At 34.4% G+C, this 14,215-nt stretch overlaps 1 protein-coding gene across 4 annotated transcripts in view; it reads left to right on the top strand.

Annotated features, from left to right (window-relative positions):
• The window catches only part of KCNJ3 (potassium inwardly rectifying channel subfamily J member 3), a 139,282-nt gene that overhangs the window by 58,766 nt on the left and 66,301 nt on the right, over positions 1-14,215 (top strand). The window contains exon 3 of one of the 4 annotated variants that reach the window (XM_077882991.1): positions 9,752-10,054. The exons of the other annotated variants lie outside the window; for them this stretch is intronic. Within the exon in view, the coding sequence (XP_077739117.1) occupies positions 9,752-9,828 (77 nt within the window). The 3' untranslated portion in view covers positions 9,829-10,054. Of the gene's footprint in view, positions 1-9,751; positions 10,055-14,215 lie in introns of those variants that run through there. 4 annotated transcript variants of the gene reach the window in all.

Here is a 14,215-nt window from a genome sequence, read left to right as displayed (position 1 = left end):
TTCCTCATCTCAAATCAATGGGAATTTCATGTTTAGATATGGATGCCACCTCCATTAAGTTTTTTATTTTCTTCATTTTGTGTAAATGCAATATGACTTGATACTAGTACCAAAGGGAGTTAGTGATTGTCTATGAATATAAGTAATAGTAGTGATTGTAATAGTCATCATTATAAATATATTAATTACCTCCTGTTTGAAAAGTTTTATTTTAAGAACTTTTTGCCTGTTGTTTTATTTTTCAAAAAAACACTGTATTTTGTACTCAAGTGCTGATATCCTCTAGCCTAATTGTGACTCATGTTTGACAATTCAATGAATATCAAATAAATTAATATTTTTATATATTGGGAATATCTTTATTAGATTTCTATAAAACTTGTGTTTATGTGAGAGGATTTTTTACTCCAATCTCCTTTGGGGAACTGTACGATCTTGGAAAAGTTAAAGAACTTAAGATCTTTAGGCTTCTGTATCCTTCCAAGTGAAATAGGTAAAAAGAAAAATGATAATGATAACTTCATAGGCCATTATGAAGACATTAATAATGAATTTAAAAGATACTTTCAAGTGTCAAAGTACCATATAAATATTTTCACAGTAAGTATGGATTTTTCAGAATGAAATACAACATATTAATAGATAAAATAGTATAAATCAAGAGTATAAATCAAGATGTATTTAAATGCAACAGAATGTTCTTTCCATTTCTGTTTTTTTTTTTTTTTCTTGGCTCTTTCTAGATGAGCAACTAAGGAAAGCTGCTGATTTTGTATTTGTGAGCAGTAGAGCAGTATTATAAGTGAAACGAATATTTTTGGGAAGAAGGTTTAGTATTGCGACAGCTGGTTCAGGCTGTTCCCTTATCAGAAATAGTGCTTCTAGACTATCAAAAGTAGGAATAGGAGCTTAAAATATAATTTTCACTCAACCAAGTAAACTCTTTGCCCCTTTTCCCTCTTTAAATTCCTCCTGTATCTCCCAACTTTATGTATAGGCACATTTTGGCTTTTTTCTCTCCCTATGAGATAGCATTATGTGGTATGAAGGAGAAAAAAAAAAAAAACTGGATACCTTGCTCTATTTTGTAAGCTTAGTTTTTAATCTCTGATTTTTATGACATCTTAAAACAATTTCTGTGCTTGGGGCATGTAGGTGGCTCAGCAGTTGAGCATCTGCCTTCAGCCCAGGGCATGATCTTGGAGTCCCAGAATCAAGTCCCACATCGGGCTCCCTGCATGGGGCCTGCTTCTCCCTCTGCCTGTGTCTCTACCTCTCTCTGTCTGTCACTCATGAATAAGCAAATCTTAAAAAAAAAATTCTGTGCTTAAGATTGGAGACATAGCATTGCAAGCCTATTGAACATAATCTCAACCAAGTGAAGTTCCTATAAATCTCTTGACAATAGAAAATCTCGTGATTATTTTTTTACATTAAACTCAGTGTATTTACAAGGGTTTTGGTGGAGAATCAGAATCCCAGAATAAGGATTGTTTTTAGTGTGGTGAGGATGGCACCTCGTCAGCACATTGTTCAAAATTTATACCCAGTGTTGCCTTTGAAAGAAGTAGTAGATTAAATGCAATAGAATAAAGACATGAAGCACACAGGGTAGTGATGTAAGAGCATATCTGGTTTTGAATGTTCCGGGAGGAATTACCATCTTGGACAATAGGTAAAATGTGTTGAGGGATAAAGCTTCTTTTTTGATGTGAAACAAATGCTGATCCCTTTATTAGATTAAATAACAAACTGGGTATATTGGGAGCCCAGTTTAAAGCAAAAGGGTGCTTTGAAAGTATTTGTCATGACAGTTCTTTTTAAGTTTTTTCTTTAGGGCATTATGCCTAGTGATTTCAAGTTTGCAGTTCACACTGTTGATTGGACTTTTGGGTTTGCCCTAGAGGCCTCTGACAGCAGTAAAACAAGTTTCATAAATAAAGAATTAAAATGCTGATGGAAATTCTCTGTTTTTGCTGACTCATGAACAGATGGTACTCCTAATCCTTCCATTAAATTCCCTTTTATGATGTTTGTATCTGTGCCCAACCCAGAATGAGTGTCAGAGCTGTTAAGTACAGGTTTGTGTGGAATCGGATTGAACCTTGGAACAAACAGTACTGGAACAGTCTTGTCAATTCTTAGTCCTTTGTGGAATTAAACAGACACCTCAGTCCAGTGTTTGGACCAAGGATAGCTTTCACATGTACCAGAAGGATTTTGCAATTTTGATATCAATGTGGTTCTGGAAGTCTGCTTATTACCATTAGATCTGGTTCTTTTTAAATTTAATTTTAAAATATTTTAAAGATACAAGTGAAAAGAAACATTTGCGTATCTCCTATGCAAAATCTAACAGTTGTTTACTTTAGGAAATACTTGTTTCAGATTTTGTGTTTTAAGAACACAAATAACTAGAACCTAAATATACTTTTCTTTCCATTTCTTCATGAAAAGTTTTTTTAAATGTCATTATATTTATATGCTTCCTTATAAATAGTGATTTTCTGTTTTTATTTTTATTTTATTTTTTAAGATGTTTTTATTCATGAGAGACACTGAGAGAGAGGCAGAGGCACAGGCAGAGGGAGAAGCAGGCTCCATGCAGGGAGTCCAATGCAGGACTCGATCCCAGGACCCTGGGATCATGCCCTGAGCCAAAGGCAGACGCTCAACCCTGAGCCACCCAGGTGTCCTGCTTTTTCTGTTTTTAAAATGCAGGCAAATGATATCATTCACAATTTGCTTTTTTTTTTTTTTTAAACTTCATTATATGTTGTGGAAACTTAGATTTTGTTCCTGCATTTAACAGCTCTGTAGTCTTCCATGGCATGAATATAATGTTCATTCATCAATGTTTTATTGATGGATTGTTTGTTTCCAGTTTTATGTACTACAGGCCTTGCTGACTGAATATCATTTTAGAAAGATGAGACAGTTGTTTAAAGCTACAGAACTGTTGAAGGAAATGCAGGGTGGTAGGAGTGTACCTCAACAGATTTTCTAAGTACTATAACACATTGCCAGAATTGCTTATTATTTTATGACTTGTAGACATACTTTGATTATTTTGGATATAATCTTTTATGCAGTATGTGTTTTATAACTATTTCTTCCAGTTTTTGGCTTTAAACATTTATGGAGGAGTTTTTGTAATACAGTAGATTTCAATTTGTTGTTAGATTTGCTGTCTTTCTTTAAAATTAGTTTGCTCTTATCTTTGGAATCTGTTCTTAATCTAATAGTCTTAGGGCATTCTGTTTTATTTTTCTAAATATTATAAAGCTTTATTCTTCATTTTCGATCTGTAATCCCTTTTGAATTCATTTATCTGTATTATATGAAGTAATTTAACTTCATCTTTTTTTGCATGTGGATGGATGACTTACGTAAAAGAAATATCAGATATTTTCTCCACCAAATTGAAATGCTGCTTCCAGCTTCACAAGTTTCTGTTTATACTTGCATCAGTTTTTAGTCTTTTATCTTATTTCAGAGATCTGTCTATATCCCTATACCATCTCCCCATTATTTTAATTACTAGAGTTTTAAAATAAGTCATGAGATCTTATAAAGCATGTGTCCCTATATTATTTTTGACTGTTTTATCTTTTACAGAATTTCAGGATTTCAATTTTAGAGAAAAAAATGTTATTGAACTGGTGATTGGAATTTCATTGAAACTTTTAGATGTATTTGGGGAGACTTGCAACTGCATGATCTTTCCATCTTCATATGGTTTACATTTTTCTTCTTGTTTTATGCTTTCTAGGACACTCAAGCATATTGAATAAAGTATATGACATTCATTGACATTGATATTACTCCTATTCTGTACTTTAAAGGGAATACTTTTAGTTTTAATCATTAAATATGAATTAGATTAGTTTTTTTTAATTCTTTTTTTTTTTTTTTTTTTTTTAATTTATGATAGTCACACACACACACACACACACACAGAGGCAGAGACATAGGCAGAGGGAGAAGCAGGCTCCACGCACAGGGAGCCCGACGTGGGATTCGATCCCGGGTCTCCAGGATCGCGCCCTGGGGCCAAAGGCAGGCGCTAAACCACTGCGCCACCCAGGGATCCCTTTTTTTTAATTCTTGAAGTGAGGGCAGCCCGGGTGGCCCAGCGGTTTAGCGCCGCCTTCAGCCCAGGATGTGATCCTGGAGACGCGGGATCAAGTCCCACATCAGGCTCCCTGCATGGAGCCTGCTTCTCCCTCTGCTCGTGTCTCTGCCTCTCTCTCTCTCTCTCTCTCTCTCTCTCTCTCTCTCTGTCTCTCACGAATAAATAAATAAAATCTTAAAAAAAAATTCTTGAAGTGACTATGTCAGAGCCTGTGAGAATTATGTAAAATGTGATTATTTTGATACTTTTTAAAATTTACCTTTGGTGGTAGGCAGAAAAATGACCTCTCAAAGGTGTCTGTGTCATAATCCCCACACCCTGTGAATATATTCTTTACATGGCAAAAGGGACTTCGCAGACATATAAGTTAAAGGTCTTGAGAGGGGGAGAGTATCCCAGCTTATCCAGGTGGACCCAATGTCATCACAGGGGTTCTTATAAGTGATTGAGGGATGTAGGAAGCAGAGAAAGAGTTGGAACTGATGCAAGTAGAGGCTAGGTTGATGTGGCCACAAGCCAGCGAATGTGTGTAGCTTCTAGAGGCTGGAAAAGGCAAGTTATGGCATCTCCCCAAGTGGATCTAGAGGAAACTCAGTTCTACCAACACATTAGTTTTATACCTCTGACCTCAAGAAATGTAAGACAATAAATTTGTGTTGATTTTTAGCTACTAAGTTTGTGGTTATTTGTTACAGCAGCAAAAGGAAACAAGTGTGCCTTATGGTGAAATTGCTTTGCAAAGCTCTGATCGGATTCAGTGTGAAGAAGAAAGTGTCTTTACAATTATGTATCAAATAACAAATGTTGTATCTATTTTAAGAAGTTTGTTGCTTTAGTGAAGTTGACCAAGGAGTTGAGGCATACACAGATGTGTCAGCATTATCAATTGTTCACGTGTGATGGATCCATAGGCCCCTGGGGAATGGGCCAGGGCTTAAGCCAGTTTGAAAATATGAAAGACAATCATTTGTGATAAGTGATATCTGAAGTAGACATTTGAAGACTTGATAGTCACTTATCTACGAAGTTCACCAGCCAGTTCACCTCGTGGGAACTTTTGTGCACGTACATGCGTATGAGTGCATGGGTGCACACAAACACACACGCACAAAAATAGGGTTTATAACATCTCCGACTTCCAGGAGTTGTTAGGAAAAATAAGTTGAGATCGTATATACAAGCTGTCAAGTGATTTACGGAGGGATACGGTAAGAAAGACTCTATTTCCCAAGGCCTACACAGGGGAGCTAGAAGGAGGAAACAAACTGGTAACCAAAATGGAATTGTTCCTTTCTAACTGTGGCCATTACGTTGCATTAAATATTGACTGGAAAATATTATAAGTAACCTCTCCTGCTTATTGGGAAAACTGGGAAGCTTTAAGCTATTTGGCCTAGAGAAAGAAAGGGGTGGGAGATTGGGTAGGATGCAACCGGGAGCAAGGGCTTGGAATGGCCCACAAGTGGTTTGCTGGAAAGTGCGGAGAATTATTCATTCTATCGTGAATTATCTCTTCAGGCCAATTAATTTTTCCAGGACTTAGTCTCTTCCTCTGTAACATTGGGACAATCCTAAAGCCTGCAGAGCTCTTGTGGTGATGAAATAAGTTAATATAGTGAAAATACTCATCAATCCAGTGTTTGTATTTGTGACTTTGGGATTTAAATTTCTAACAACAATTTTTGTGAGAATTTTACCTAGTTATTGAAAGTTTAAATACATTAGAGTGTACACCTTTTAAATTTGTTTTATGTGCTGCTACCAGAATTTATATAGTCCCTTGCCTGTGGCTACCTACTAAGGCTTAGAAACCAGTGCAGTATGGAGAAAAAAATAAATGCAATCTTTGACTCTCCCATTGGATTTTTTCCTATATAGCATTCTATTTTTGTCCTTTTCAGATGGTTCTGCATAGGTCTAGACTGTTAGGAGTCCCAGTATTTCTTACCAACATGATTATATATTCCTTCTCCTCTAGTCACTTCTTCTGCTTCTGAATTATCCAAAGTTATCATTCAAATAATGAGCTGTTCTCCCTCCGTTCTGCTATCAATGTCATCGTCAGCTTACTACATCATTGACTTTTTAAGTATTAAAAATGCTCTAAATATCTCAATTAGTTTTGGACCAGAAGAAATGTCAATGTCTGAAGTAATGGAAGTAATTTATAATGGAAGCTAAAGAGTGAAAACATCTCTGATTATAAAATGCCCTTCTCTTCCATCCTTTCAGGTTTTTTGGCTTGATCAAATTATGCTTGATCAACCTGCAGAATCTTACAGCCGTTCAGTAGCCAACACAAGCTATGATGCAGCCATTTAAGGACTATGTAGACCTTTGTGTAGATCATTTACTTTGCATGCTGTGTCACAGTTTACAGCAGAAGGAAAAGTTGAATCCTGTATATAGGCACTTGCTTCAATAATTAAAATGCTCTTTGTTCTTCTACCCATCTACCACTCTTTGTCCTGGTACCCTAAGAATTATTTGGGTAAAATCTCCTTTTTGATTATATTTCCTACTAATTTCCTTGAGTTACTTTTGAGAATTATTGCAGTTGTCTACACTAGCCTCCATCCATACTAGCTTTCTGTTGATTCATTATATGTACTATGTTCTTAACTATTTAAGAGTATTTGCATGTGCAGTTCTTTTTCTTGGAATGCCCACTGATGCCCTCTACCTGCAAAAGTAACCCACGTATGTACTTCTGCCTATTTAAATCTTTCTGAGTATTATTAATATTTTGTGTCAGAAACTGTTTGTTGGGTATGGTAGTGCATGGGGACTGTCCTATGCATTGTAGGACGTTTACAGCATCCTTGGCCTCTACCCACTAGAGTGACTGTAGCATACCTCCCATTCATGACAACCAAAATGTCTCCAGACTCTGTCAGATGTCCCATGGGGGGCAAACTCACCCTCCATTGAAAACCATTAAATTTAGAGTTTATTGCAAATAGTATTTCCTTATTGAGGGAAAGCTTATGTCCTGAAATTACTTGATTCCTTCTACCCGTTATTCTCAAATTTGTCTGTTGGTTTCCTTTGTAAAACTTATCACAAAAAAATCATGGAATGAATACTTATTGGCATATTTTGCATTAATTGTTTCTGCTATAATGTAAATTCCAGAAAGGAAGTAACCTTTGCTGCCTGGTTCCTCCCCATATTCCTAATGTCTAGCATGCTGCCTTGTGTAGATCTGGCACTCATATGCATTTGTAAACTCAATGAACTTTGATTTTAGTTGTCTTTGTTTCCTACTATGTAACATTAGTTCAGTTTCAACTTAGGTTGTATTGTATTGACGATGTCATATCTTGGGAAGCTAGGTTTTTGATGGTTGCTGTGATACAAAGCAACTACCATAAGAAAAATCAACATAGAACAGATTATGAGGGTCATGATGTTCAAACTGATTCTAGGATTCGAGAAATGGTTTGGTGACAAATAGGTGTACACATGCCATTAACAAGTAACTGTGGCTATTTAAGAATGGAATAAAAACTGTTTCTCTTTTGATTTCTATTACTGGCTTTTAAAATAACTACCAAATTGTTAAGGACATAAATAATGAGTAGGTTGTTTGAACCTAACTACTTAATGAATAGACAAATAGATATCTCTTTTGGACAAAGGACTAATGAAGAAAATGACTGAGGCAATCAGGGAGTGACAAGGAGAGACAGTTTGGAAGTCTGAGCATTACCCAGTTTAACCATTTCCACTCGAAATGCTTTCTTTTTATAGACACTAGTTTCTAGTTCCTTATATAAGCAGTAACATATTTTAAGCGGTCTGACTGTAATGTATTTATGATGTGATGCATCATGATGATTTGGAAAAGAAAATATGATAAGAAACTTAAAATGGATATGGGCTGCAGGTTTTCTTTTGCCATTATGTTGAAGCTCAATCCTCAAAGAAGATAGGGTTGATTTTAGAGAACTTGGGGGTTACTCAAAACAAGAGGAAGAAATTTTAGTTAAAAAACTATTGTTACTTATGTTTTAATTTCCATAGAGTCTGCCTATTAAGGCTGAAACTAAGAATAAGTTCTACCTCTTAACTGTGTCATTTCAGGAAATTCAACAATCTGCAGTTCCCAGTATTAAACATACTTACAACAGATGCATATAATAATGAGCTTTCTTTTACTTTCTCACACCCTCTCCATAGTTCATACCTTTGCATAGAACTCCTCTTCTCAACAGTTCTCTTTGAAATTCCAGATACTATGCACCAAACTAGCTAGTTAGCAATCTGTATCATGGAGACTTCTTGGAAAGATGACTAGAAGTCATGTGGGTAGAAGTTGTCCTAGCCCTGAATTCTGTTCCAGCACAGCTCTTGGAAATGGGATACATCATATTTGGCAGATTGAAGAAACTGAGAAATAGGATTTTTTGCCTCAGTTTTTTTTTCTTTTTCTCTTTCTTGCCTGCAGTGTTTTGAAAATGTATTATTGTGGAGTATCTTGATCATTTCATGCCATTACTAATGAGATGATTTTCTGATGTAAGGGAGTTGCTTTCTGTTTCTGTCATCCAATCCTGGTTATTTTTAAAGATTTTTTTTGTTTGTTTGTTTATTGGATGTAGGTTAGGAATCATAAAAATCAATAAAGATCCTGTAGTTTTCATTAACTAGTTTATCAGAAGCAGTGTTGCTATTCTTTACTCTAGTTCCTGGTTGGACTCTTTTAGAGTAAAATACTGAAACCATCATGTTGAAAGTGCCAAAATAATTTGATTTATGTGATATATTTGTGATAGTTAAAATATTAATTTCCTTTCATAAACTGTAGATTTCAAAAAGCTGATTTTTAATAGTCATTTGTTTAAAATAATTTGTTTGGAAGAAGAAAAAAAAAACAGGGGAAATTAGTAGTTCTATCCCCACAAAGAAACCAAATAACAAGACTTTTTGATAAATTATGTTGAGACAAGTAAGCAGCCGTGAAGAAAAGAAACTAAATTTGGATCCGTACCTCACATAAACATGAGATGAATTACAAACGTATCAAATATTCAAATATAAACCATGAAAACATGAAAGTACTAGATAAAAACATTGGGGAATTGCTTTGTAAAAATGGAATGGAATGAAAAACTAATTTCATGGTAGTGAGAAAGAATCTACAGGAAAGTTTGGAATTACTGGGCTGGGATAGCTGAAAAGGTAAGAGTGAAGGGCCAAAATAGGGCAGACCCAACCACACGGTTGAAAGATTCTGTATTTTAAAAGGGTGAACCCATTGTACCTTGGGCCAGCTATCAAGAGGTTGTGCTCTGTTACAGGTGATATCAGCTATTTCCCACATGGTTAGAAGGCTCTACAAGTCCAGTGGAAAAAGAATGGACAGTGGTCAAGAGGGAAGTAGATTCTAGGTAGCAGACAATGTTGTTAATAGGTGGCAAAACCATAGCCTTAGGTTGAGATCAGGGGCCAGACTCCGGATCCTTAAAGGAGGGATTAATAGCGAGGTGAGCTATGCATGTTACTGGATCAGGAACTTGGAACACAATATTAGTGGTAGCTTCGCACAAAAGGTGACTCATCATTAAGTATTTGAATAATATAGTAGCTTAAATTCCTCTTGTTTATGTTTAGGATCAATCACAGAAACCATGTGGTGTTTAGAAAGTTTAGCTCCACGTGTGCTGGAACAGATACAGAGATGGAAATGAAAGAAGAGCTCGTGTCAAGCTGCTAAAAATACATAAATCAATACTGGGAAAGGTGACAGATTTTGAGTGAAGCCTTAAGCCAACACTGACAACCAATCATCTGTAATGAAAGTTTGAATTTAGGAAGAAATCTAAACAGTGATAAATGTTTTACTTATTTTTTTGCAGAGATGCAGGATATGTTTGTATTTACATAATATACTCAGGAGATCAGCCTCATCCTAAATTTTCATTTTCATGTATTTTCTCAATGGGATACTATATGAAATAAAGAGACAGAGCAAGAGATAAAAGATGAGAATGACTATGGGTAACAGCTTCTCAGTTCATTTTTAAAAAATTTATCACTGCTGGAATAAAGACAATTCCAATGTGCAATTCATGGATATTAAAATGCATCATGGAATATGCAATGGTTGAAACACAAGTAATATAAAATCTACATTAACAGTTGGTTTTGTTTTCAGAGTGTGATTTTTGACAGTATGTGATTTTTGACTATACACGGTCACCTTAGTCTAAAACATTTGATTGATTTTAAACATTAACTCAGAAAATCAGAGCAATTTGAAAGCTGAGGTTCATTTTGAATTATTATCCTTAAGCTTCTGCTCTTAGAGGCTATTTCTTATAAGCCAGATCAGAAATGGCAGTGGCAATCTTTTCAAGCCTTCTTGCCTTACCAATCTCAGCGTGACATGGATGGAGCTAGGAAGTATTATGCTAAGTGAAATAAGTCAGTCAGAGAAAGACAAATACCATATGATTTCACTCATGTGGAATTTAGGATACAAAACAAATGAGCAAAGGGGGGAGAAAAGAGAGAAAGAGAGAGGCAAACCAGAAACAGACACTTACTATACCTTACCTATACTCTTACCTATACCTGATGGTCACCAGAGGGGAGGTGGGTGGGGGATGGGTGAAAAAAGTGATGAGGATCAAGGAGTGAACTTGTGATGAGCACTGGGTCATGTATGTAACCACATGAAACAATATTACCTGTATGTCAATTAACTATAATTTAAATAAAAACTTAAAAAAATAAAAAGCTCAGAAAGTTTTAATCCCTCAAGCTGTGCAGTTAACCACGTATGAGGATTTTTTTTCACAGAAGTATTTTTACTGACTCAGTTTTGCACTAAAATAATAATTGCAAATTTAAATTTACCTTATTATTATTCCACTAAAATCATTGGCATGTTTAATGCTCTGAGATATATAATCCATCAGGCCTTAGGAAATGGGTGGCAAATTCCAGTGAACAGATTGGGACAGGACAGTTAAATGTATTAAGTATGGGACCTAACAAGAGACCCTGGATTAAAAGTTATCAGATTTTATATGGGGGAAATAGCATGTTCTACCTATTAAAATTAACCTTTAATTTACATTGTTTTAATTATTTTAATACATTTAGTCTTTGTTTTTAATCTGTAAACACCTCCTTGACTGACTTACTGTATTTCCTCCAAGCATGACACCACGGGTTGCTTTCTTCTTTGTAACTGCTGAGATTAGCACCAAAATATGATTTTTAAGACTGTGTGTGTGAAGGGTGGTGTTAAATCTGGGATATCTTTGGACCATGGCTGTTTTACTAAGTGGTTGGCTTAAGTGTGATTCTGAAAATAGGAATTTGAGGGTAGCTTGAGGACAGCCTTAGGATATGAGGTACCTAGAATTTGGGGACAGATTTTTATGATCTAGAAATGATTTTTGGCTTTGCAATATTTTTCGGTTTTGAGCAGATCCGTGGTGCTGCCAAACTGATTTTTTCTCCCACATGTCAAGAACCGTTGAGCCAGAGTCATGTGAAATTGTGTTTTAATTAATGCCTTTTTATGCTGACTTGGATAGCACTAGTATTCTGTATTTTAATGTTATTTTAATAATTCAGACCTATCCCTTTTTTGGTTGCACATTTTTCCTTTATGCACTTTTAGAAGTTTTAAAGAGTTATTAAAGTGATTGTATGTCTAATATTCATACTTGAAAGCATCTCTTAATATGTAAATTACACCTGCTATAAACATTTGTGTAAATCATTATATTATTTCTTAATACTTTGACAGAGTGAGTTTTTAGATACAAATTCATTAGTCTTCAGCCATTTTTAAACTTACTGTGCAGCTATTAATACCACCAATGCATAATTGTTAGAATGTTTTTCTTTAATTCTGTTCTTCCTTAGTATTTCTATTTATGGCGTCCCAGTGAGCTGCATAAAAAGGTCATCAGATGTGGTTTGACAAATTAAATTGACCAAGAGTAGATATTGGTCTCCTATTTTATTAAATAAAAAATAGTACATAATGCTTTAATATTTTAATTACCTACAAGTAAACCCACTTTCATTTGCCAGTCATCATTTACTTCCAGCAAATAAGGCTTAAAATGATACATCTTCCCAATGAAAAAAAAACTCACTGGTCCAGGACAAATGCTTTAAAGGAAAGTAGAACTAGTTCCCTTAAATAGAAACTAATTTCCATGCCTGTAACTCTGCCTCATTCCATCTCCAAGAATGGCTTAACAACACTCACATAAAAGAAGGCTGCATGCATGTACTACCTCTTGGTCACTTCATTGATTCAGTATTTCAATTTAAGGTAGTGATTTGTGGTCAGAGAGTCAATGTAATATTTTACATCAGATATTTTTACACATAACAATATTTATTGTACCCCATAATAGAAGTATCCGAAGTAAGATAGTTGATTGGCTTAATGTTTTTTATTCAGAACTAACTAATGTTAAAATTTCTTGCAACATCATTAACTTACTCTAGGATTTAATTATTTAAATTCATCATTATAATGAAAATACTTATTTTTTTAGAGCAATAATGTGCTTTCATTGGTTAAGGAACTAACTACAGTAATAAAGGGGCAAGTATTTTGATGAAATGGTTAAAACTATAATGAGCATTGATGAAAACCAAGCACTCCACTTAAAATTACCAGTGTTATAAGTAATGTGTGGAAGCAATTCTATAATACATGGAAAAAAACTTAGAATTATTAACTTGCTAGAAAAGGGGAAAAGACAGTTTTTTTAAAAAACCATAATTAGCCTTTTTGTCTGTCACTTATTGTAGCTTTTATAATGACAATATAATAATGGGACACTTCTTTATTTAATAAATTCAGATAAACAACCACATGTTTATTCCTCTATTATTTTTAGCCTCTTCCATTGAGTTTATTTTTGCTAACTTTTATTTTTTTCAAGATATGGCCTTCTTCATTATATTTATGGAGTATCACAAAAAATGTATATCTTTCTAGTTGAGAAAAATTTTTAAATATCATGAAGGAACTTAGCCAATTTATTTTTGCTATTCAGGAACCACCATTTTGCAGGACATTTTTGCCAGACCACTTATCTCTGTTTTTTGTATTATATTTCTGTAGTACAGTGCTGCTTGCTTCCCAGAATTCAGCATCTTTTTTTTTCTATGTTGAATATTTCCCTAATACATAATTTCTTTTGTTTAACCCTTTTCTAAATATCACAGACTACTAAAGTATAAAAAATTGCATTTACAAAAAAAAATTGAGTTCAAGTACATTTTATGAGATAAGCCAAAATAAAAAATGATCAAATAACACTGTTTAATTAAATATATTATTGAATTTAGAACACATTTTTATAAGTGACATTATGTAACAATATTTATTTTAAAATCAAGAGAATTCAATGTACAGGTATCCTTCTTTTTAAAAGTCTGCTTTTCAAAAGATCCCTTATACCACTTCACTTTTATGAAAAACCTACATTATGACCTCTTTTCACTAACTAAAATCCAAAGGGTATTTTCTCTTTTACTAAAAAAGGCAAAAAGATAAATAAATAAATAAATAAATAAATAAATAAATAAATAAATAAATACAAAATGTTAAACATGTTTTGCAGCAAGCTTATACAGGGGCAGTACTCACGTGGAACAAGAAGAATGATGCCACCCAGCTCCTTCTATGGGAACTACACTCAGCATCTGAGTATCCAGCCACTGTAGTTTAGAAGTGCATCTCTGACCATCTGGGTTTTTTTTTAAATCTAAGTTTATTTTGTGAATCATTAGCAAGATGTGTCCTAAAGTATCAGAAAAGCCCAGGAGAGGTTATTTTTTGGGGTCTGAGAATGCTTAAAAATTTTCAATATAAATAATGGTAATTGCTTCTTTGCTTTACACCATTTTGGCTTGTGAAAGGTTTCACAAAAAGGCTCTATTTTCAAATAGCAAATGACACCTGCTGTCCCTTTGGGATTTTAAAGAAAAAATCAGCTAAATTATATAAGCATGAGTAATTTCAATGAACATTGAAAAAGCAAGACCTAGGCTAGGACAAACTTGGGAGATAAAAGAAATTCTGGGAAGGGG

The sequence above is a fragment of the Canis aureus genome, chromosome 34 (genome assembly GCF_053574225.1).
Source record: "Canis aureus isolate CA01 chromosome 34, VMU_Caureus_v.1.0, whole genome shotgun sequence".
NCBI classification, from domain to species: Eukaryota; Metazoa; Chordata; class Mammalia; order Carnivora; family Canidae; genus Canis; species Canis aureus.
This window is presented reverse-complemented; position numbering and strand designations above follow the sequence as displayed.